The 25,374-nt window shown below is 41.6% G+C and overlaps 1 protein-coding gene and 1 long non-coding RNA gene across 3 annotated transcripts in view; one reads left to right on the forward strand and one right to left on the reverse strand.

The window, feature by feature from the left end:
* Positions 1-5,905, forward strand: part of LOC122558180 — a 38,414-nt gene extending 32,509 nt beyond the window's left edge. Inside the window, exon 3 of the long non-coding RNA XR_006314062.1 lies at positions 5,477-5,905. This is a non-coding gene — a long non-coding RNA (uncharacterized LOC122558180). The remainder of the gene's footprint in view (positions 1-5,476) is intronic.
* The window catches only part of cdh15 (cadherin 15, type 1, M-cadherin (myotubule)), a 107,884-nt gene that overhangs the window by 3,429 nt on the left and 79,081 nt on the right, over positions 1-25,374 (reverse strand). The window contains exons 6-12 of one of the 2 annotated variants that reach the window (XM_043706474.1): positions 24,745-24,873; positions 23,080-23,265; positions 19,695-19,948; positions 19,309-19,451; positions 12,489-12,725; positions 11,117-11,356; positions 2,115-2,251 (exon numbers count right to left, since the gene is read on the reverse strand). In XM_043706474.1, coding sequence (XP_043562409.1) covers positions 2,115-2,251; positions 11,117-11,356; positions 12,489-12,725; positions 19,309-19,451; positions 19,695-19,948; positions 23,080-23,265; positions 24,745-24,873 — 1,326 coding nt within the window. The remainder of the gene's footprint in view (positions 1-2,114; positions 2,252-11,116; positions 11,357-12,488; positions 12,726-19,308; positions 19,452-19,694; positions 19,949-23,079; positions 23,266-24,744; positions 24,874-25,374) is intronic. The other variant, XM_043706475.1, reaches the window with a different exon arrangement.

The following is a 25,374-nucleotide window of genomic DNA, read 5'->3' on the forward strand; positions in this document are numbered from 1 at the left end:
GCCCAGGGGACTTGTCTACTTTCACTCCTTCTAGAATTGATAACACCTGTTCATAACTACCTCGATCCTTCCTAATCTAATATCTTGTACCTCATTCTTCTCCTCTACAATATTCTCTTTTTCCTGAGTGAAAACCGATGAGAAATGTTCATTTACCACCACTCCAATCTCCACAGGGTCCACACTCAACTTATCACTTCTGTCTTTGACTGGCCCTATTCCTACCCTAAAACATTTCCAGTCAATGTTGAGGAAGTTAAAGCCCCCATAATGACCACCCTGTTCCTTTCACTCATACTCAGAATAATTTTGCTAATTCTCTCTTCCACCTCCCTGGAACTCTGCGGAGGCCTATAAAAAACTCCAAGCAGTGTGACCTCTCCTTCCTGTTTCTAACCTCAGCCCACACTACCTCAGTAGACGAGTCCTCATCAAAAATTCTCTCAGCCACCGTTATACTACCTTTGACTAACAAGGCCACGCCTCCCCCTCTTTTACCGCCTTGCCATTCTTAATGAAAGATCTAAACCCTGGAAACTGCAACATCCATTCCTGACCCTGCTCTATCCATGTCTCCGAAATGGCCACAGCATCGAAGTTCCAGGTACCTATCCATGCTGCAAGGTCACCTTCAGTCTGGCTCTGGTGAAGCCAAATCAGTGTCAACGACTTTCCACATGTAAGTAAAAGGTGACTTGGTGACAGGATACTGGCCTCTGTGGAGTTATTTCAGTGGTGATGAAAGAAAAGCATGCTCCTGAAGACATTCACTTGCAATAGTTAACTTTGAGTTGAGGTAAGCATTTCTGGCATCATGCTGTTATTTTGAAAGCTTAATTCATTTGATCCTGCCGTCGAAGACTGGAGTTTTTTTGAGCAAATGAAATTGGGGGTGGGCGGGTAGATGAAAAGCAACAAGTAATTCTCCTAACAGTTGAAGACCACAGCTTTCTTAGTTATTAAGAGCCTAACTTTCCCTGAGACATCAGATACTAAAGTCTTTCAAGAGTTGATGGATTTAGTTAAGGAATGTTATGACCCCAAACCTCCCCTAATTCTGAGATGCTATCGGTTTTACTTGGCAATTTGGGAACCAAGGAATCCTTATCTGGATTTTTGACTAAATTAACAAGACTAGCAGAGGCATGTGACTTTGATTTAACACTTTATTAGATGCTGAGAGAGTGTTTGGCATGTGGTAATAATGGTGTAACCATGCCAAAGTGCCTACTAGCTAAAGCCCAACTGGACTTCAAACAGACACTACAACTGGCTTTATCATTGAAAAATGCTGCAGTGAAAAATATGAGTTGCAGGGTATTTTGATGGAAGTGGACACCCTCACTAATCTGACTGAGTTTATAGAACACCACTTGAGTGCAGGCAGTTGTACAGCCTCAATCAGGTCATGTCCTGACCAGAGGGACTGTAGGTTAGCTCACAACTAGAAAGTTAGTAACACCCTGTTCTCCACCTCCTCATTCTGTCTCTCTGTTTAATCTTAACCTCCCCGGTGCACTTCAGCATTTATCTCCCTCTTTCTCTTGGCCTCAGTCTCTCCCTCTCCCTCTCTCTGTTTCTCGCTTTCACTGGTACTGTGATCACTTATGGAATCACAGCAAGAGGAGGAGATGCATGCATACACTGAAATCATGGCTGATTTGTGACCTTACTCCATTCACCTGCATTTTTCACATATTCCTTAATATCATTGTTAATAAAACAAATCAATCTCAAATTTTAAATTCTGTTGAATACAGAGTATGAGGATTACATATGAAGAATGTGTATTATATAGGAACAGGGATTATATATGGGATTGGAGGAAGTTTGCATAAAGTGGGGATTATATATAATAAGAATTATATGTGGAATATTTATGAGAAAGGGAGATTATGTAAAGAGATTAGGGTTTATATGCAAAAGGACTAGGAATGATATACAGATGGGGTAGGGATTATATATGGAGAGATGAGGATTATAAATGGGGTAGGGGGGTAGGGTCATAGAGGGATGCAGATTATATTCACAGATAAATGTAGTCTGCAGTTGTCCTGCATATGTTAATGTTGCTTAGGACATTATTTACTACAATTTGTGAATTGCTCACTGACCTGATCTTCCTCTCCTCCTCCCTGTTCGTTGTAGTTTAAAATGTTGTCCCGAATGTCATCTTCAGAAGCAGCCAGGAGTCCCTTGTGGTGGAGACGGCGGTGAAGACAGTCAGAAACTGCCACAAGCAGAATGAGAACTAGTATAGTGAAAGAGAGAGAGAGTATACGTCAGTATGATCATCAAAATGGACCTCAACACAGAGCTAGGAACTATGGGTCTAAGGAAAGAGTTACTCTCTTTCTGTTTGAATTTCTAACCAGATGAAGATTTCATTGTTCACATGATCTATGTGTTGCTAGTTGGGCCAGCATTTGTTGCCCATCTTAATTCCTTTGAAAAAGTGATGATGTGCTGCCTTCTTGAACCCTGCAGTTCATTTGGTGTAGAGATGCTGTAAAGATGGCATTTTTCATTTTTCTGTATCTCCAATTGTGGACTGCAAGAGAAAAGGGCTAGTTTAAAAGCAAAGGATTGTTGAAGGATTACAGCACTTTTTAAAATCAAGTTACCTGATACTCATTGTAAGTGCTGTTAACAGATGGTTTATGCAATGGGAAAAGCCTAGTTATAGGTGAGCTGGAGCCATGGGACTATATATAAATGGAGATTTGACCAGCAACATTTACATCCAACAAAAAAGCTACTGTTTTGGGAGTTAAAATACCTCCTGAGCAAAAATTGAGTGCCCTCGTTGTGATGATGGGATCTAACATCTAGTCAGCCAAGATCCTCCTCCATTCATTGCAGCCAAGACCACTCTTCATTTCTTCCTGGACCATCCCTGCTCATCCCAGCCCAGCTCACCCAGAGCTCCATCTCCATTGGCAAATCTGGAATAGTCTACAGGATTATACAATGGAATTTACCAGTTTGTCAGAATTCTGCTTCAGGACACTGAGCGCAAGTGAACCAATACTGAGCAATGGGCAAACTAGCATGGGGTAAATAAAGTCAATAAATTAATTGCATGACTCAAAGATTGGTGCGGCTGGCATAAGTTTCATTTCATGGGTACTGGCATCAGCACTGGTAGAAAGGAAATTCTAGTTGGAGATGTTTTGCTTGAACAGTGCTGGGATCCCTGTCCTGGTGAATTGACTAACAAGGCTTAGAGATGGGATTTCAGAGAGAGAGAGAATGTAGCCTTATGAAGTAAAAGGATATTGCAACATTGCAGGGCAGCTATTTGAATAGTGATATATATTGGATATGCTGTTTTAGCTATTATGGAGAAATTGTTTGCATGGAGATTAAAGATGGGACTAAATATTCAGGAATATGTGACTTTTTGAAAGGATAGGTAGGAAGTAAAGGGTGGAATATATACGCCTGCAAGTAATGATCTTGGATTGAAAGATGTTAGAATCCGTATAAGCGGAGGTAAGGAATAACAAGGAGAAAGAAGACATTAGTAAGAGTAGTCTATTAGCCCCTGATCAGTAGCTATACTGTAGGACAGAGAATATACCTAGAGAAAATCAAGACACATAGAAATGGTAGTACATTAATCGTGGGTGACTTTAATCTTTGTATAGATTGGGAAAATCAAATTGGCAGAGGTAGCCACAGGAGGAACTCATAGGGCTGAATCTTTTTTTTTTGTTGACAAAGTATGAGTTGCAATAAGTTTTTTGGAGGGAGTCTTGACATAATGCCCAACAAGATGTCTTGCCATATCTTATCAAATGCATTGCACAAACTTCCTACCACCTCTGACATTCCTCAAGTTTAATTCTATCCACATCTTACCACTTACCAAGTCCCAGTATACCTCTGTACTCACTGAATATCTACCAAAAGACATACACCCTCACCATGGACACTGGAAGTGTCCCTGATTTCCCACATATTGCAGGTGGAGCATTCCATGAGGCCGAGATCTACCATTTCAAACTTTATCCGCTAAAGCGATGACAGACAATAATCCAGGAACTGACTATGCAACTTATCTACTGGTCACTAAACTCAAGTCTCTTACTTCTGCTCTCCATTCCTAGCAGACTACAACCACAAAAAAGTAAGTGCTTTCTTCAGTCACAATTCACTCAGTCTGCAAACATGGTTCCTGAGGAGGTAAGACCAGGTCATTTTTTGAGTCGTGACATCTTGCCCTTGCAGCCAAAACTGTCACAAGAGGGTCGATGATATTTTCTGCTCCACCAGGGTGCATGTCAGATTCTTCTGTTACCTTACATTACTCTATCTCAGCTACTGCACCAATCTCCCACCATGTCAGAAGCCATCTGATTTTACTGCTCCTTGGATGCTGCCTGAACTGCTGTGCTTTTCCAGCACCACTCTAATCTAAACTCTGGTTTCCAGCATCTGCAGTCATTGTTTTTACCTAGAAGCCATCTTCTTAATCTCTGAGAACAAACCGTTCGGCTCAGACACTGACACCTTATGGGAACGTTAGCGCAATCTGATGAGCAACTGCAGCAACTTTGTAGCTGGCTGAGTGGTAAAAGAACACAGCAAACCACTGACACTTGGAGGATTGCTGGAGACAGGCTGAGCCCCAGAAAAAATAGTACCCTGTGGGGTCAGCATCCAGTAACTTCACGTGCATCCTCAGGACCAATGACCTGGCAACAGGAACTACGAACCTGACGTGTATGCCAGATGCCCATTCCTCCGAAGGAGACAGGTTTGTGTCAGGAACCACCCAGCTAAAGGAGGAGCCATACACAGGGCCTTCAGAATTTTCCTCTCCAAACACTCCTGAGGCGGTAGGGCTCTCCATCTCCTCCTTATTGGACCCCTTTCGAGCTTTGAAAATTCAAGATGAAGAGGGTTCGCTTGCCTCTGCCAAGATAACTCATGGCATGTCTGACCCATCCTAACTTAAACAGCCCCAGGGTCGCATGACCAAACCGCCAGGGCCAATGGACTCAACTGCCAAGTAGGCATTCTCACTTTAACTGCAGAACCAGAGACTACACTGAGATGTTTGGGAGGAAGAAAAAGAGGAAAGTATTGAGGACATTTTAGTGGCACAGGTGATAATAATTGTTCATTATTTGGAATGTTTCTATAAACTGCAGTTTCAACCTTACATTTAGCTGTTTGTCTCTCTGTGTAGCCCCAAATGTAAGTGCCAGTGCAATACCAAACTTCAGTGGCCACATAGGATGTACCATGAGTCAGTGTCTGTGTTGAAAACTTTCTGCAGCATGTAGAAGCAAGATGAACAATTCATTTTCTGCTGACATCATTGCCCCTAATTCTACCACATTACTATTCTGGTTGAAGTTCAAGATGGCAGCAGCGAGGTAGACAGCATTCAGGCTCCTCACCCAGGACTTGTCCATTCTGACCTTTTTCTGTTCTTTTCTCATTGTTCTTCTTACTTTCCTTGTAGGCTTTTTTTGGAATGAAAATTAACTTGGAGTAGCGGTGACATCAGCTGAGGGCCAAAGCAAAGCAAGCTAGAGGCCCGAGTGAAATGGGGACAGCCAGTGTGCCCAGAGCAGAATGGGGACATTTGTTGGACGGATGTGAGTGGTCAGCAGCTTGTAAGTCCAGTCAGACCACACGTGGAAGTCCCCTGCATTAATCTACTGAAGGCCCTTTATGGAAAGATTGCATTGTTTATCTTATTAACTTTATTTTATATAACTTATACCAAGAATAACTGTAAGGTAATGTTACATTTTTTTTCTTTATTTCTCTGTTTTGTATCTAAGATTTGTACTGAGGTACTTTGTGCCTAAGATGGTACAACATGGAGCAACAATGTAAACTTTTCACCGTACTCCTGTACTTCTGTACTTGAGTAGATGTGACAATAAACCAGATTTTATTTCTTCTAATTCTTTCCCTGGCTTCAGTGTCCAAAAGTGTTGATGTGGATGAGATGGTCAGGGAGGTGTACAGCCTACAGGGAGCCAATGCATTAAAATGGCCAAGGACTAGGGACCATGCAGATCTGTGTCCTATACAGTGCATGAGCCTGTGTAATGGTAGCCTGCAGCCTCCTCTCTCTCATGGGTTGATACACTTTACCCAACCACTCCAAGTATGGTTGAAACCATTTCTTTCTTATTGTGTACTTTCAATTTTCAACATGATGGAAGGCTACAATAAGCACTCTTCAGCTGGTGACCTCCAGCCTGTACCTCTATCGTGTTAATGAGACTCTGAACAACCAGATACCCTTCCTGTGAATTACTTAGACTTCGCACCTCCCCAGGTCCCCACCCACTCCATCTACATGAGTCTGCAGCTTTCTATCTTCCCCTCTTCCCATACCCCTTATGGTCATACACTGCCCATCCCTTAAAGCCAGAGTATTCCTAACTCTGGTGAACTTCCACTCCCACATGACCTTTTTCCCAATGATGCTTTCCCTTTTTAACATTTGTGCAGATACTGTTGTCCTCTTTCACAAAATATCACCTCTTTTTCCTCTTGGCCTGTAGCCTCCAATCCTGAAGAATTGGTTTCTGATTCGTTTTTCCACAGCAACAGCCTCCCTTGTCCCACCCTTCTGTGGACAACCATATTTTCCATGGCCCATCCCAGTAACTGCAATCTAACTGGACAACCCCAGTTGAAAAGTGCCCAGACCCTATTCTGGTGGTCACACATCACCCCAATCTCATTAGCCCTAGCAGCCAGACTGGATTCTATGGCAGCATATGACTAACTGTGACACTCTCCCTAAACTGCAAAAATATGGATCCTCTGATCTAGATCATTCAACCAGATGTCTGACTGTAGCAAATCCACTGGACTGGTTTTGAAGGCTACCCTTGACCTACTGTGTCTTAGCAGTTTTCCAACACTTGGCTACTTGCTTGTTGCACAAGCAATGTCACTATGTGTCTGCCGAAAGCTGCTGTCACACAGTACAGGTGGGAGATTGACATAGAGCAAGATGTCCTCCAGTTTGACTGAGGATTACTGAGCAGCAAGACAAGCTGCTGGTTATGTGGCAATGCAAGGCATGCAGGCCGGCATAAAGTGAATAAGCTCAAAGAGAGCAAGTAAGCATACTTGAGACGCAGCCTGATCTTATCCATGACCTGAATGTTTGACCCTACATGCCAGTGTCCCTGCTACAGCCTTTCAATGCTACTTGCTGATCTGCCCAGCAACGCAAGTCATGCTGTCTAAGACAGAGGTATTGGAGAGGTGCCACGACAATCATGAGGGTTTGGCAGATGCAAATACAAATGTTCATGGGCAAGGGCCATCTATGGTGGCCATAGATCATGCTCTGAGACGCTGTTTAATTCTCAACGACATGGAAACTCTTTGTAGTCAGTGACAAGCTAAAGTCACTGGGTACCTGTTCTGATTTCCATTTTGAGTTTTCTTGAATTCCAGCTTGTTTGATGTATTTGGTAAGATAGGAAACTGAATATTAGTGAGACAAGTTGAGTTATTACTAAGGCATTTAACAAGTTATAATGCCCCTTATTTGGCAAGATAATGAAAAACCTACCTCTTCACTCAGTAAATGCATGAAAGTCACAGTGAAATGCTCCCAACATTGATATTGGCCTCGCCGGACTCCTCACCTGATTCTGCCACCATCCACTGGTAGATTGTGTCAGTCACTCAGACCACTATAAGACTTTACCCGTAGAGTATATTTAGGGCAGTTCTTTAGTAAAATATGCTGTGGATCCAGTCTGGCTATTTTGGATCGAGTAATATGTAATGAGGCTGGTTTAACAAATGATCACAGAGTAAAGGATCCCCAAGGAAGCATTGACCATAACATGGTAGAATTTAATCATCAGTTTGAGAGAAAGAAATCTTAGTCAGAAACAACTGTTGCAAACTTAAATTAGGATAATTATGAAAGAATAAGGGTAGAATTAGCTGGAGTGGTCTGAGAAAAATGTTGCGCAGAAAAGATGGTCGAGGAATAGTAGTGGATATTTAAGAAAATAGTGTTCAGCCAGAGGATTGTAAAAGCTTTAGAAAACATCAAAAAACAATCAAAAAAGGGTGAAAATAGACTTTTGAGGCTAAAAAAAGGCTTCTTTAAATACATAGAAAGGAAAAGAGAAGCCAAAGTGGACATTGATACCGCAGGGAATGAGGCTGGAAATAATAATGAGGAAGCAGGAAAAGACAGAGGAGTTGAATAAACACTTTGCATCAATCTTCATCATATAAAAGACAAATAGCATTCTAGGAATGCTAAATAATCATGGAGCAAAAGAAGGCAAAAGGAAATAAATACCATCACCAGAGAAAATGTATTTGGGAAACTAATGGGCTAAAAAACAACACATCCCCTAGACTTGATGAGCTGTATAAACAATATAATATTAAAAGAAGCAGCTACAGAGATAATGGATACACGAGTAGTAATCTTGCAAGAATTTCTGGATTCAGGAAAAAGTTCTAGAGGATTGGAAAACTGCCAATTTAAGACTCTTATGCAAAAAGGGGAGACAAAAAAATCCAAATAACAAGAAACCAGTTAGCTTAACACCTATTTTTGGGAAAATGGTAGAGTATATGTTAAAGGATGAAATACCAGAGCATTTAGAAATGGAAAACATAATAAAGCAGAGTCAGCACGGGTTCATGTTGGGGAAATCATGCCTGACAAATTTATTAGAATACTTTGAGAAGATAACAAGTATGATAGTAAAGGGGAACTGGTGGATGTCATAGCTTTGGATTTCCAAAGGGTATTTAACAAGGTACCACATATTAGGCAGTGAATAAGAGCCCATGGAGTTGGATATAGTCTATTTGTATGGACAGAGGATTTGTTTACGAATAGAAAACAGACAAGTGGGAGGTGAGGTACATTTTTAGGATGGCAACCTGTAACTAGTGGGGTGCCACAGAGATCACTGCTGGGGCCATAATTATTTAGAATGTATATTAAGGATTTGGATAAGGAAAGTGAATATACTATACCCATTTTTGAAGGCAATATATCAATACAAATAAGTAACAAGGGTTATTTATACAGGTCAAATGAGTGGGCAAAAACTTGACAGGTGGAATTTATACTTTATTCATGCATGGACCAGCACTGGTTTCCCCACCACATGTTGCCCTCAAACTGATTGGCTTGCTAAGCCATTTCAGAGGGCAGTTAAGAGTCAACCATCACTTTGCTGTGAGTCAGGAGACGCATATAGACCAGACCAGGTAAGGATGTCATTTTTCCATTCCTGAAGGACATTAGTGAACTAGTTGGGTTTTTACGAAGGTCAACAATAGTTTCATGGTCATCATCAGATTTTTATTTCCAGATTGTTAATTGAATTCTGGGTGTAGGTTTGCTCACTGAGCTGGAAGGTTCGTTTTCAGATGTTTCATCACCATACTAGGTAACATCTTCAGTGAGCCTCTGGAAAAAGCACTGGTGGTGTAACCTGCTTTCTATTTATATGATTGGGTTTCCTTGGGTTGGTGATGTCATTTCCTGTGGTGACATCATTTCCTGTGGTGATGTCATTTCCTGTTCTTTTTCTCAGGAGGTGGTAAATGGGATGCAAGTCTATGCATTTGTTGATAGACTGCCAGTTGGAATGCCATGCTTCTAGGAATTCTCATGTGTGTTTCTGTTTGGCTGTTGGCCCAGTTGAAGTGGTGTCCTTCCTCATCCATATGTAAGGATACTAGTGAGAGTGGGTCATGTCTTTTTGTGGCTAGTTGATGTTAATGTATCCTGGTGGCTAGTTTTCTGCCTTTTTGTCCAATGTAGTCTTATATATAAACATATAAATAGAAAGTGGGTTACACCACCAGTGCTTCATCTGAAGGCTCACTGAAAATGTTACCGAGTATGGTGACAAAACCTTCCAGCTCAGTGAGCAAACTTACATCCAGAATCTCAACCTGAGCTACAAATCTTCTCAAAACATGTTTATTGAATTCTAATGACAATACCACTATGCCATTGACTCCTTTGAATATAATGTAAAAATATGAGGTTATGCACTTTGGCAAGCAGAATAATGGAGCTGAATATTACTTCAATGAAGAAAGACTGTGAAAACCTGCAATGCAGAGGGATTTGGGAGTCCTAGTGCATAAACCACAAAAAACTAACTTGCTTGTAGGCAATAGGGAAGTCAATTGCAATGTCTTTTATTTAAAGGGAGGGAAGTCTTGCTAAGGTACAAGTTAGACCACATCTTGAATACCAGTGAGCAGTTTTGGTCCCCTTATTTAAAAGATATTACTGACATAAGAAACAGTCCAGAGAAAGTTAATCCTAGGTATGGAGGAATTTTATTATGAGGAGTGTTTGAGTCGGTTCAGCCTGTTCTGATTGGAAAACCTCAAACTGAGCTACAAATCTTCTCAAAACTCGTTCTGATTGGAATTTAGAAGAATAAGAGGCGGCCTTATTGAAACATGTGAGGTTCTGAGGAGATTTCAACATCCTTTCTCCCCAGCAGTCTGCACTCTTCCATGTCCCACCAGCTATAGTACAAATGCTTTCCCCTCCACAGGTCACATCAGCTCTAATGAAGAGCCATGTAGATTCGAAACGTTAGTTTGCTGTCTCTCCATGGATGCTGCCTGACTCACTGTGATCTCCAGCATTTGTTGTTTTCAGTACAGCTTCCAGCATCTGCAGTCATTTGATCCTTGAAAATTAGATTTTGGGAGGTGGTTCCCAAGGAAGCTTCTAGGTCAAGAGGGCACAATCTGAGTAAAGGTTGCCCAATTAGGACAGAGATGAAGCTATCCTCTGTAAAAATAGTGAATGTATGGACTTCCTTACCTATAGATACTGATCATTCAGTACATTCAATTTTTAATTGGTAAGGGAATTGAGGGCTGTAGGGAAAAGGCATGAAAGTGAAATTGAGGATTATCAGGTCAGTCATGATCTCGTAGAATGGCAGGAGCAGACTTGATGGGCTGAATGGCCTACTTCTGTTCCTCCATCTTCTGATTTGTTTTGGCCAGACTGTATAACTGGAAAGCACAATACCATGGACTGACTATATGTGAAACAGATGTTAGGGGAAAGAATCATTGGAAAGGCAAGGAAACTGATACTCACAAAGTAAGAGCAGAACGCTGGTGAGAATAACCATTGCAGCTCCAAAGCTCAGACCCACATGGGTACCAAGAATTGCAGCTGCTCCAGGTGTACAATCTCCTTTCACACTGCAGAAACAAATGGTCACATTCAGGGTGTGGTCCTGGCTTAGACGTGGCTGCCCTGAGTCACTCACACGAATCTGGAGGCTATAAGTTCCTTCACTGACATCCTGCCGAGCTCTCAGCTGAGAATGTGTGTCTATCGGTGAGAACAGAAAAATTGAAATCTGTCTGTAATATGAATTGCCAAATTCTGCACTCCATCAGCAACATTCCCTTGATAACTTTCATTATTCCAAACTTATTATCATAAAATCCAGAAACAAAAATAAAAATTCTGGAAACACACAGATTCAAAGTCTGGGACATGGTGGGTTCTGAATGGGGATGGACAGGATCAATCCTATTCTTTAGGGGTTGCTGGTAAATAAATTCCAATGGCTTCATCAGGCTAATATTGAGATGTTATTTGCAAATGAAGTATACCTCTTGCCTCAGGCATTGACTCATGTAACTCTGGGTATTGATGGTTTTATTTATATATGTTTAGTTGTATGGAGTGGCTCAGTGATAGCACTACTGCCTTACAGCAACAGTGACCTGGTTTCAATTCCAGCCTTGGGTAACTATTTGTGTGGAGTTTGCACATTCTCCCTGTGTCTGCGTGGGTTTCCTCCAGGTGTTCCTGTTTCCTCCCTCAGTCTAAAGATGTGCAGATTAGGTGGATTGACCCTGTTAAATTGGCCATTGTGTCCAGGGATATGCAGGCTAGGTGGATTAGCCATGGGAAATGTAGGGTTACAGGGACAGGATAGGGAGGTGGGATGCTGTTCGAAGGAACCGTATAGACTTGATGGGCAAATGGCCTGTTTCCACACTGTAGGAATTCTATGATTTTGTCTATGTGGACATACTCAGTTTAGATACAAAATAAACCTTCCTGTATTATGTCAAAGTGAAAGTTAAGCTCTCTCTACACTGCCCGCAACAAAAAAAAACCCAGAACAGGGACAGCATGGGGTTAGATACAGAGCTAAGCTCCCTCTACACTGTTCCATCAAACATTCCCAAGACTGGTACATCATAGGGTTCAGTACAGAGAAATGCTCCCCCTATACCATCTCTGCGAAATACTCTCAGGGCAGGTATAGTTTGGAATTAGACACAGAGTAAGTTCCCTCTACACTGTCCTTGGTAAATCACTTGCAGGATAAGTACAGCACAGAATTAAATACAGAGTAAAGTTTCTCTCTATAAACAATTACTGGCAATGGGCCATTCTTATTGTATCTGATGTTTCCTGACACATTTCACCCTCAGACTACACCCACCATTTAAGTGGCTGATTGTCCAGTTCTGGGAATATTCAGAGTCATCGGGAACAATCTCAAAATGAAAGGGTTCAGCATGAGGCTCAAGGTCTCCATCCAATGCCCAGAGGAGGACTCCATCATCCTTGTCCCACTGACTGCACAAAAAGCCATGTTGTGGGTATAGAACAGGAGGGAAATCGTTGACCTCAGTCACATGAATCTCCAGGGTTCCTGTTGCTGTATGTGGTGGCTCTCCTGTTATTACAAACATCACAAGTTAAAGAATTAGAAGAATCCTAAACAAGCATAATTCTCCTGCTGCCAGACCTGCTGAGATTTTCCAGCATTTTCTCTTTTGTTTTCACATTCCAGCATCTGCAGTAATTTGCTTTTATTTTAATTCTCCTTCGATACTGATATTCTATACCAACAAAACAATGTAGCACTGAAAGTATACCCCCATTCTTCCACAAGGGATACAATGAGAATAGATTCTCTGGATTGTGGAGTTAAGTGATGGTTGAGGAGGAAATACATTGAACAGATGCCAGAGCAGAGAGTGGTCGCCATCCATTAGCAGAGGGGCAGAAGGGAGAGAGAAAAATAAGAAGTGGGGGAGTGAGATGGAATGGACAGAAGAAGAAGGGATAGGGGAGGTGACTGACAGGGAGGGGAGAGAAGAAGAATGAACAGAGGGAAATAATAAAGGACAAGGAAAGATGGAATGGAGAGGTTAAGATAAGTGGGAAAAGAAACATGTAGGAGAGGCGAGGATTGTTTTTTAGTGAGATCCACTCTGGAACCTGATCACTTGTGTAACGATGTTAGCTGCCCATTTCTTCACTGTAAATCATCACCATGCCACTTGTATGTTATTATCCAATGCAATTCCCTAAATGCCATACTTCTCATTCTGGGAAGTAAGTGCACCTCAAATTGGTGCAGATGGGAAAAGTATATAAGCCGAGTATAACTAAAAGCCATTATATGTCCTGCTTTGCAGCTATTGCGAAGCTTAAGATTTGCAATAATACAGATAAAATATTGGGAGGAATGTGAAATGATCAGGATGAGTGTGAAATAGACTGAAAAGAAAGTGAAGTAAATAAGAATCAATGAACAGGTCAAGATCATTGTGAAGCAGATGAGGAGGAATGTGAGCAAGAATTACAGTAGAGTAGGTCAGGATCACTGAAATGAAAGAGAAGGTGGATGCGAGTCGGTTGCCTGGTGAGTACAAGGTGCTGTTTCCCTTTCACCAAAATTAGCCTTAGGACTGGGAAAATTAAAACTTCCAATTTTTTATTTAATTGCCAGTATTAAGTAAAATTTGGGGATTGATAGTAAACCAGAAGTTGAGGCTGGGCTAAATCTTATGGCTTGGTGGTAGTGAACTGCCATGCACTGGGAACTGTTTGCCAGACAGGAAACAAAGAGCAAAATAAACAGGCCTCTTTTCGATTGACAGTGCTTGGACCCCAGCTGTTCACAATATAAATTATTTAGATGAGGTAACTAACTGTAATATCTCTAAGTTTGTAGATGACAAAGCTGGGTGGGAAGGTGAACTATGAAAAGGATGCAGAGATGCTTCAGTGTGATTTGGACGATTTGAGTGAGCGGGCACATGTATGACAAATGAAATATAATATGGATAAATGGAAGATTATCCATTTTGTTAGCAAAAAAGGTCAATGTCACTGATTCTTAACTGCCCTCTGAGCAATTACAGATAGGCAATAAATGCTGACCCTCATCCTGTGAATGAATAAAACAAAAACAATTAAACAACTCACTGGAGGAACAGGTTTCACAAATATCCCCAAACTCACTGAAGGGGGAACTGCGTTCACCAGTACGTTAGCAGCATTTTCCATTCATTTTATTAATTATGTAAAATCTGTATAAAACCGTATTCAGCCTCAACCAGAGTATTGAATCCAGTTCTGTGCAACACACATTGTAAAGAATGTGAATATATTTGGGAGGGAAAAATTCACAAAAATAGTTCCAAGGATGAGGAACTTCAGTTATGTGGATTGATGAGAGATGTTAGGGCATTTCTCCCTGGAGAAGAGAATGTTGAGAACAGATTTGATAGAGAAGTTCCAAATCTTGATGGGTCGGGATATAATGGGTAAGGAAAAGCTCTTCCCCATTGTTGGATGGATCGTCAGAGGGCATCGACTTAATATCATTACAAAATGAGCAATGGAGACATGAGGAAAACATTTTTTTAGTGTAGAAAGTGGTTAGGATTGGAAATTCACTTCGAGAGAGTGCAGTTCAATCAAGGCTTTCAAAGGCAATTAGATCAGTATTACAGAATTGTTATGGCTCAGAATGAGGCCATTTAGCTCATCACGTCTGAATTGACGCTCTGTAGATTTTGAAGTTAAAAATCACACAACACCAGGTTATAGTCCAACAGATTTAATTGGAAGCGCTAGCTTTCGGAGCGCTGCTCCTTCATCAGGTGGTTGTGGAGTACACATTTGTAAGACACAGAACTTATAGCAAACGTTTACAGTGTGATGTAACTGAAATTATACATTGAAAAATACCTTGATTGTTTGTTAAGTCTCTCATCTGTTAGAATGACCATGTTAGTTTCAGTTCTTTCATATGTAAATCGCAAAACGTTTTTAAAAATTTACATTCTCAGGTGAACATTAGTTTTGCGATTTACATATGAAAGAACTGAAACTATCATGGTCATTCTAACAGATGAGAGACTTAACAAACAATCAAGGTATTTTTCAATGTATAATTTCAGTTACATCACACTGTAAACTTTTGCTATAAATTCTGTGTGTTAGAACTGTGTACTCCACAACCACCTGATGAAGGAGCAGCGTTCTGAAAGCTAGAGCTTCCAATTAAAACTGTTGGACTATAACCTGGTGTTATGTGATTTTTAACTTTGTACACCCCAGTCCAACACTGGCATCTCCAAATGTAGATTTTGACTTATTACCAAACTCCAGTCATTTCCCCATAACCCTGCAAGTTGGTTCTATTTAAATAACCATCCATAGCACTCTTGAATGCCTCAACTGAACCTTCCTCCATTACATGCTCCAGACCATGCATTCCAAACCCAAACTATTTGCTGTGTAAAAAGGTTTTTTCTCACCTCACATTTGTTTCTTCTGCAAAACCCTATGCCCTCTAGTTCCTGATCATTTTATAAGCAGGAACAGTTTCTCCCTATCCACTCCGTCCAAACGTCACATGATTTTGAAAACTTCTATCAAATCTCCTCTTGAACTTTACCTCTCCAAAGAAGTCCCAACTTCCCTGATCTACTTTCATAATGAGGTTTCTCATTCTTAGAGCTATTCGTGTAAATCTTTTCTGCACTCACGCCAATGCATTCTCATCCTTCCTAATGTGTGGTACACTCAGAATTTTATACATAATATTTTCAGCTAAAGTCTAAGCAATGTTATCTCCCTCCTCTTGTAATGTGTGCCCTATAAATTAAGCCTAGCACGTAGTGGAGGAAGGTTCAATTGAGGAATTCAAGAGTGCTATGGATGGTTATTGAAATAGAAACAACTTGCAGGGTTATGGGGAAATGACTGGAGTTTGGTAATAAGTCAAAATCTACATTTGGAGATGCCAGTGTTGGACTGAAGTGTACAAAGTTAAAAGTGCTTGGTAATGAACCAGGCCAGGTGTTTGATTTAGTTGTAGGTGAGCACTTTGGAGAGAGTGATCATAATTCAGTTATGTTCAGTTCAGCAAGGGACAGGGATAGGAACATGCCACAGGTCCTGGGTTACCGATGGGGCGAGGGCAAATATAATGCAATATGGCAAGAATTAGGATGTGTAGAATGGGGTAGCAAAATGCAGGGGATGCAGACAATGAAAATGTGGAGCTGGTTTAAGGAACAGATATTGCATGTCCTTGATAGGTATGTCTCTGTCAGGCAGGGAGGAAGTGATAAGGTAAGGGAACTCTGGTTTACAACAGAGATTGCACCTCTTGTTAAGCAGAAGAAGATTATGATTTGATTAGATTAGATTAGATTACATTACATTACAGTGTGGAAACAGGCCCTTCGGCCCAACAAGTCCACACCGACCCGCCGAAGCGTAACCCACCCATACCCCTACATTTACCCCTTACCTAACACTACAGGCAATTTAGCATGGCCAATTCACCTGACCTGCACATCTTTGGACTGTGGGAGGAAACCGGAGCACCCGGAGGAAACCCACGCAAACTCGACACAGTCAGTCGCCTGAGGCGGGAATTGAACCTGGGTCTCTGGCGCTGTGAGGCAGCAGTGCTAACCACTGTGCCACCATGCCGTCCTTAGAAGGAGGCTTATGTGATGGTGAGACGAGATGGTTCAGATGAGTCGATGGAGAGTTACAGATTAGCTAGGAAGGATTTAAAGAGAGAGTTAAGAAGAGCAAAAAGAGGACATGAGCAGTCTTTAGCAGGCAGAATAAAGGAGAACCCTAAAGCTTCCTTTCGGTATATGAGGAATAAAAGGATGATTAGGGTAGGAATAGGGCCAATCAATGATAGAAGTGGGAAGTTGAGTGTGGACCCTGTGGAGAGTGGAGAGGTGCTAAACGAATATTTCTCATCGGTTTTCACTCAGGAAAAGAAGAATATTATAGAGGAGAAGAATGAGGTACGAGATATTAGACTAGAAAGGATCGAGGTTAGTTATGAACAGGTGCTATCAATTCTAGAAGGAGTGAAAGTAGACAAGTCCCCTGGGCCAGATGGGATTTATCCGAGGATTCTCTGGGAAGCTAGGGAGGAGATGGCAGAGCCTTTGGCTTTGATATTTGAGTCATCATTGTCTACAGGTTTAGTACCAGAGGACTGGAGGATTGCAAATGTTGTGCCCTTGTTCAAGAAGGGCAGCAGAGACGACCCAGGTAATTATAGACCAGTGAGCCTTACTTCTGTTGTAGGGAAGGTTTTGGAAAGGATTATAAGAGGTAAAGATTTACATTCATCTAGCAAGCAACAATTTGATTTCAGATAGTCAACATGGTCTCATCAAGGGCAGGTCGTGTCTCACAAACCTCATTGAGTTTTTTGAGAAGGTGACCAAGCATGTAGATGAGGGTAGAGCAGTTGACGTGTCATACATGGACTTCAGTAAAGCCTTAGATAAGGTTCCACATGGTAGGCTGTTGGAGAAAATGCAGAGACATGGAATTGAAGGTAATTTAGCAGTTTGGATTAGAAACTGGCTTTCTGAAAAAAGGCAGTGAGTAGTGGTTGATGGAAAATATTCAGCCTGGAGTCTGGTTACTAGTGGTGTGGCACAACGATATGTTTTGGGACCACTACCGTTTGTCATTTTTATAAGTGACTTAGACGCAGGCATAGGTGGGTGGATTAGTAAATTTGCAGATGGCACTATAGTCGGTGGAGTAGTGGACAGTTTGGAAGAATGCTATAGATTGCAGGGGGACTTAGATAAACTGCAGGATTGGGCTGAGAGGTAGCAAGTGCAGTTCAATGCAGCTAAATGTGAGGTAATGCACTTTGGGAAGAATAACAGGAAGGCAGAGTACTGAGTCAATGGAAAGATTCTTGGTAGTGTGGATATGCAGAGGGATGTTGGAGACCATATACATAGATCCCTGAAAGTTGCCACCCAGGTTGATTGTGCTGTCAAGAAGACATACGGTGTGTTAGATTTCATTGGTAGAGGGATTGAGTTCCGGAGCTGCAATATTACGCTGCAACTATACAAAACGCTAGTGTGGCTATACTTGGAATATTGTGTATAGTTCTGGTCGCCATATTTCGGGAAGGATGTGGGAGCATTGGAAAAGGTGCAGAGGAGATTTATGAGGATGTTGGTCTGGAGGGAAGGTCTTATGAGGAAAGGCTGAAAGACTTGGGTCTGTTCTCACTGGAAAGAAGAAGGCTAAGAGGTGATTTGATAGAGACATACAAGGTGATCAGAGGATTAGATAGGGTAGACAGTGAAAGTCTTTTTCCTGGGATGATTACGTCAGCTTGTACAAGGGGGCATAACTACAAACTGAGGGATGATAGGTTTAAGACAGATATCAGAGGCAGGTTCTTTACTCAGAGAGTGGTAAGGGCGTGGAATACCCTACCTGCCAATGTAGTTAACGCAGCCACATTAGGGAGATTTAAACAATCCTTGGATAAGCACATGGATGATGATGGGATAGCGTAGGGGGACGAGCTGAGAATAGTTCACGGTGCAATATCGAGGGCCGAAGGGCCTATTCTCCGCTGTATTGTTCTATGTTCTAACTCTGAGTGTTTTATTATCAGCACTCTCTACCTGAGCTGTCATCTTTAATGGATTATGCACACGTACATCCAGATATCACTGCTTCTGCAAACCCTTTAGAGCGATACTGTTTATTTTTCATTGCTTCACTTCACATTGAAATTCATCCACTAACTATCCATCTGAAAAAATATTGCAGTCTGCAGGGAAAAGGCAGGACAATGTCAGAATGTGAATTGCTTCAGCATGTGCTGGCGTAGACAAGGGTGAGTTGAGTGGTCTCCTACTCTTGCCTGCTGCAGCTATTGCAACTAGTCTGTGTTCAAAAGCAGTAAAACTAACAGATTGAAATGCTGAGAGGAGGTCCCAAGTCTAAGCTGCAATAGAATTTGCAACGTGAACTCTCTTTATTTTTCTGTTTTATTGCTCTATTCCTGTTGTCTTTCTACCAATCATGAGCATGGACTCCATTTACTACCTTATTTATATGGACGACACTAATTATTATTTCAATTTATACTGTTCTTTAACACTGTCATTCCCTGTTTATTCCCATCAGTCTGTACCTCAGTATTCATTGCTTACCGTTGTCCGTGGCTGTGATAACAGCTGTGTACCGATGTTTGAACAGGAATGGAGAGCCACGCTGAATCTTCTGCTGAACAAATATCTCCCCTGTATTCACGTCCACCATTAACCAATCGGCAGGATCATACTGAATCCCGTAACTGGAATACAGGAGAGGGTGGGGTTAGTGGCCCAGGAGGTAAAGACACAGAGGAAAAAGTGCAGACAGTAAACACCCCTAACACCAGGGCTACACAGGCTGTGAGGGTAAACATCCCAGACACCACAAGCAAACATCCAAACAAGGATGGGGGAATAGCCAGGCAAGAGGGGTAATAAACCCAAACCGAAAAACAGAAATACATGATCAGACTAAGAATTGAACAATTAACTGTCATCCTCACCTGATATTTTGTTGTTGTTTGGTGTCTGGATCAGTGACAGTGTAGACTGTTAGAAAGCTTCCCGCTGTTAAACCTTCTGGAACATTCAGTTCTCGGGGGTCTTCCACAAACCTAGGAGCTTCATTCACGTCTGTAACTGTCACAATGACTTTAGCTGAGGAACGGAGAGTTTGAGGTGCGCCAGGACTGACGGCTTCCCTGTTCTTCACTTCTATAGTCAGGATATGTTTGTCGGCCTTCTCATAATCCAGACTCTGAAACAGGCGGCAGCACAATAAACCCTGACGGATAACTCCTTGGTTTCTCCATTTTATTTTTCCTTTGCCTCAACTTTTCTTCCCTTGTACACTAGTAATGTGACCATTGTCCCGGACTGTGTCTAAAATACACTGAACAACAGCTTACGTTTAACCGAGCAAAATACCCCAATATGCCCCATGGGAGCTTTACAAAGCCAAACATGATACTGAGTCACATAAGGAATATCAGAATACATTATGAAAAGCTTGACAAATACTATAAGGAGCATCTTAAAGGAGGGGAGAAAGGTGCGGGGATACAAGTTTGGAGAGAATTCTTGAACTTAGCGTGATGACCCTTATGTTCTGGGAATATTGTACTTTCACTTTGTCCGTTGTCCCTTTAAGACCAAAGTAGGCTTGGGAGTATTGTGAAAGAGGGCTAATTGTTTTCCTGATGATGATATAATTAGGTTCTAAGAAATATCTATGTGACCACAGGTTGTCATGTGGATGAACAGCTCAGAAACAAAGAGCAAACAGACAGTTAGGTTTCAGCCTTTGTTTCGTGGCAGTTCAAAACATCCCAAAAATTCCAGTGAGAGGAAACAAAAGTGGCTTCAATAGCTTCCAAATGTAAGTTTTCTACGTGACAGTTTTAAATCTCATCCTGGTGTGAAGTTTCTGAGCAGAGACTGTGTTATGTTAGTGGGTTAAACAGTTAGAAAGGGTGGGAAGGGCAGGGGACAATTCACTTCCCCACTGTTTCAATGTTGCCAGAGTCCAACAGTCCATTTATAGGAATTTAGTTTCAGGAGTAGGCCACTTAATCTTTGAGCCTGTTCCACCTGGATCAGATAATTATGGTTGGTCAGATTATGGTTTCAACTCTGCATTCTCACCTACCCCTGTTAACCTGTGGCTCTGCTGTTAGTCAAGATATACTTAAATTCCACCAACTGCGGTGGTAGGATTGGAATTTGTGTCATAGTGTCAGAGAGATGCACAGCACGGAAACAGACCCTTCGATCCAACCTATCCATGTTGACTTGATATCCTAAATTGATCTAATCCCATTTGCCAGCATTTGGCCCATATCCCTCTAAACCCTTCCTATTCATATACCCATCCAGATGCCTTTTAAAATGTTGTCTTAGATGCACTCCGATATCCAGAAATACTTGAACTCAAACAGCAATGTAGGTTTCTTTCTGTCTTGCTCCCTCTCTCTCTCTCTTTCTCTCTCACTTGCTCACTGACCATGTGGTCCTACCTTTGTAGCTCTTCCTCCTTTTTAAAATATTGTTGTTTTGATCTTTTTTCCCCCCAAAGTTCCAAAACAATGCAACAGCTTATAAAACAATAATTAGTGCTTTTGGAATTTGACTGAGCAATAGTTAGGCTTCTGGCTTACAAGTTCAGTAATATTAACACTATGCTACCATTTGCCCTCTGAAGGGGCTTGAGAGGGGAGTTTCTGAGGAGTCTGTGTTATCTTGAATATTGGGACACATATGAGAGGAGGTTTACAGATGTGCGCCTTCTTGGTGGTAATCTGTGTCAGGGGACATTGCATGGAATACTACTGCTGGTGAATGTGATCTTAGACCAAAATGATTGAATGAGCAGTGAGAGATCCTACAAAACAAAGGTTGAATTGGAAATACGGTACTACATTTGTACAGGATGTGATGGAAGTGATTAGAACAATGTGAGGCATGAAATTTATTGATTTATTTGAAATAACCTTCACCAGTTAATCATTGTTTAAAGTGTGTTAATTTGATTTGATTTGTTATAGTAAATGTTTATAAAAGTTAAATCATATTGAGTAAATTTCTTTCCATTGATGTCATGGGAATTGCTCTTTTTAAAAAAAAAGGCCTCTATAGGATTATAACATTAAGGACCAGGAGTTCCAGCAGTACCACCAACAGTAGACAGATTAAAAAGTTGAGGCTATGATAAACAGCAAAACTGTAGGAGTGCAGGAGTGTAGGAGTGTTGTGGGGCTGGAGGAGATAGGAAATGGGTGAGACCCAGAGAGATTTGCTAAATCAGCGATATGAATTACAAGCCCAAAGCTCAACATTCTCCCTGACATTGCAGGATGAGCAATGGTTCTGCTAAGATCTTCTAGAACATAGAACGTAGAACAATACAGCGCAGAACAGACCCTTCGGCCCGCAACGTTGTGCCGATCCGTGAACTATTCTCAGCTCATCCCCCTACGCTATCCCATCATCATCCATGTGCTTATCCAAGGATTGTTTAAATCTCCCTAATGTGGCTGAGTTAACTACATTGGCAGGTAGGACATTCCATGCCCTTCCCACTCTCTGCGTAAAGAACCTGCCTCTGACATCTGTCTTAAATCTATCACCCTTCAATTTGTAGTTATGCCCCCTCGTACAAGCCGACATCATCCTAGGAAAAAGACTCTCACTGTTTACCCTATCTAATTCTCTGATCATCTTGTATGTCTCTATCAAATCACCTCTTAGCCTTCTTTTTTCCAATGAGAACACATCCAAGTCTCTCAGCCTTTCCTCATAAGACCTTCCCTCCAGACCAGGCAATATCCTTGTAAATCTCCTCTGCACCTTTTCCAATGCTCCCACATCCTTCCTGAAATATGGCGACCAGAATCTACACAATATTCCAAGTGTGGCTGCACTCGTGTTTTGTATAGTTCTCAGTGTCAGTGAGGAATAATGTCGTAGTAAAACCAAAAAAAAATGTTGGCACTACTCAACAGATCAAGCAAAAACTGAGAGGGTAAGGATTGGTTAATGTGCTTGGGAGAAGCTTCAACAGATTTTTATCAATTTGAACATTCAATAGGACTTAGGCAATCTGATTCCTGAAACCAGATGCTGGCTAACCTAACCATTTCACTGACAGCTGTTTAGCTGTTGGGAGATCAAGATCGAATGGCCAGACCCCAGCTGAAGAATTATCTCCAGTTGGGAGCACATTTAACCATTCAGTCTCCCCATTGATCTTTCTTGACAGCATCATTTTGCTGCTAAGAGAGAGAAAATAATCCTGGGTTGGGTTTGGAGAGTTTTCTGAAAAAGAAGGTTCAGTTTTCTAAACATAAATCTAATTGCTAAACTGCTTTTTGATTGGTTGTATCCCTTTACTTTTTCAACAAATAAGATGCCTCTGTTGGTGTCCGGCTCAGTCTTGATGCTGAAAAGTCCACTGTCATTGCCATCAATAATCGTGTAGTCTACAAGCCAGTTCAGTGTTCCAGGTTGATCCTTGTCCATCACGCTGATGTGGCCAATCTCTGCTCCCACCATGTCCTCTGATACTTCAACATTGAACTGCAAGGACCAAATTCAGAGATTATTGGAAATTGTAATTAACAGTTATTTAAAAATGTTATATTTTCCCATTTCATGGAAAACTGAGTCTGAGCAAAGTCTGCTAAATGCCTTGACCCCAAAAACCTGCAGTGTGTTTGGTGGAAGTAAAACAGATTATTCAGAATTAAGCTGACATTAGTTACACCAAACTAATCTCAACCTCATGGTTGACATTTCCATCATAATGACAGAGCAATTCCTGGAATAGTGGGACTATCTTACGCTGAAAGACTGGAATGTATACTCTTGAGTTTAGAAGACTGAGAGGGGGTCTGATTGAGACATATAAGATTATTAAAGGATTAGACACTCTGTAGGCAGGAAACATGTTTCAGCTGATGGGTGAGTGCCGAACCAGAGGACACAGCTTAAAAATGCGGGATAGACCATTTAGGACAGAGATGAGGAGAAACTTCTTCACCCAGAGAGTGGTGACTGTGTGGAATGCTCTGCTCCAGAGAGCAGTGGAGGCCCAGTCTCTGGATTCATTTAAGAAAGAGTTGGATAGAGCTCTCAAGGATAGTGGAATCAAGGGTTATGGAGATAAGGCAGGAACAGGATACTGATTAAGGATGATCAGCCATGATCGTATTGAATGGTGGTGCAGGCTCGAAGGGCAGAATGGCCTACTCCTGCACCTATTATCTATTGTCTATTGGCAGAGCTAGAAACTCAAAACAGACCTGCATTTCTAATCAGGCATATCCATAGAACCAAGCGAAAGATATGGAAGCCAAGATGGAGTCTACTGCTGGATGAAGATATAGACCTCTGAAAACAGCCATTTTGTGTAACAGGCCATTGGAAGAAACTGAAGTTGCCTCTGGTAGTTCAAACAAATACTTGCCCAGGTTTCTTCATTGGGAGAACCTCTCAGGTTCACTAAAGGCATTTAAATCCTGGGAGCACCTCCAATTCTGTGAAGTTTGGCAGGGTTAACAATGGATGCTGAGGTTCTCTTTATCTTAGTAATAACACTTCAAAGTACCACACTGCAGGCATTCCTTATTCAGGTTATCCTAAACTGCCCCTTATGTATATCCCTGTTGAAATTCTACATTACAGACCTTGATCCTTTAGCTTTGATAATGTCTTGCACTTTGACCCTTCAGCAAGGAGAAAATGAGGATTGCAGATGCTGAAGATCAGAGTCTAGATTAGAGTGGTGCTGGAAAAGCACAGCAGGTCAAGCAGCATCTGAGGAGCAGGAAAATCGAATTTTCGGGCGTAAGCTCTTCATCAGGAATAAAGGGTTTATGCCTGAAATGTTGATTCTCTTGCTCCTCAGATGCTGCCTGACATGCTGTGCTTTTCCAGCACCACATTGTTAATTCTGACCCTTCACCTTGATTATATCCTGCACTAAATCATGAGTTTGAACTTTTCCCTAAGTTCTCAATAATTGATGTGATTGACAGACCGAATTATATTACAAACCTCGTTGGCAATAAACTCTGGGGCATTGTCATTGATGTCATCAATGAAGATAACTGCAGTGGCGGTGGTGGAGAGTCCTTCACCTGACAGATCTGCCACTTGTAGAGTCAAATTATACACAGAAATATTCTGCAAATACAAAAGGAACATTCAAGGAAGAATAATCACTCACTCGTGTTACTGTGCACACTGTATTGGAACTAACGGTAAAATGTAAGGAGCTGGATAGCATAACAGGCTGAGAAAGTCTTTAGATATCTCCACCATCTGTCCATAATCCTCAATCTAGTCTCTCTCCATATTCCCTGACCCTGTCTCTTCATTTTCTATCTCTCCAAACACCTTGATCTAGTCTCTCCAAAATCCCTAATTCCATTTCTCTGTACGTCTTGATCTCATTTCTCCAACTTCCCAATCCCATCTCTCCATGACTCATTTTAGGAATGGGTGTGACCATAATTATTTCACGGAGTAAGTGAGGACTGCAGATGCTGGAGATCAGAGCTGAAAATGTGTTGCTGGAAAAGCGCAGCAGGTCAGGCAGCATCCAAGGAACAGGAGAATCGACGTTTTGGGCATAAGCCCTTCTTCAGGAATGAGGAAAGTGTGTCCAGCAGGCTAAGATAAAAG

This window comes from Chiloscyllium plagiosum, chromosome 17 (genome assembly GCF_004010195.1).
Source record: "Chiloscyllium plagiosum isolate BGI_BamShark_2017 chromosome 17, ASM401019v2, whole genome shotgun sequence".
In the NCBI taxonomy this organism is placed as follows: Eukaryota; Metazoa; Chordata; class Chondrichthyes; order Orectolobiformes; family Hemiscylliidae; genus Chiloscyllium; species Chiloscyllium plagiosum.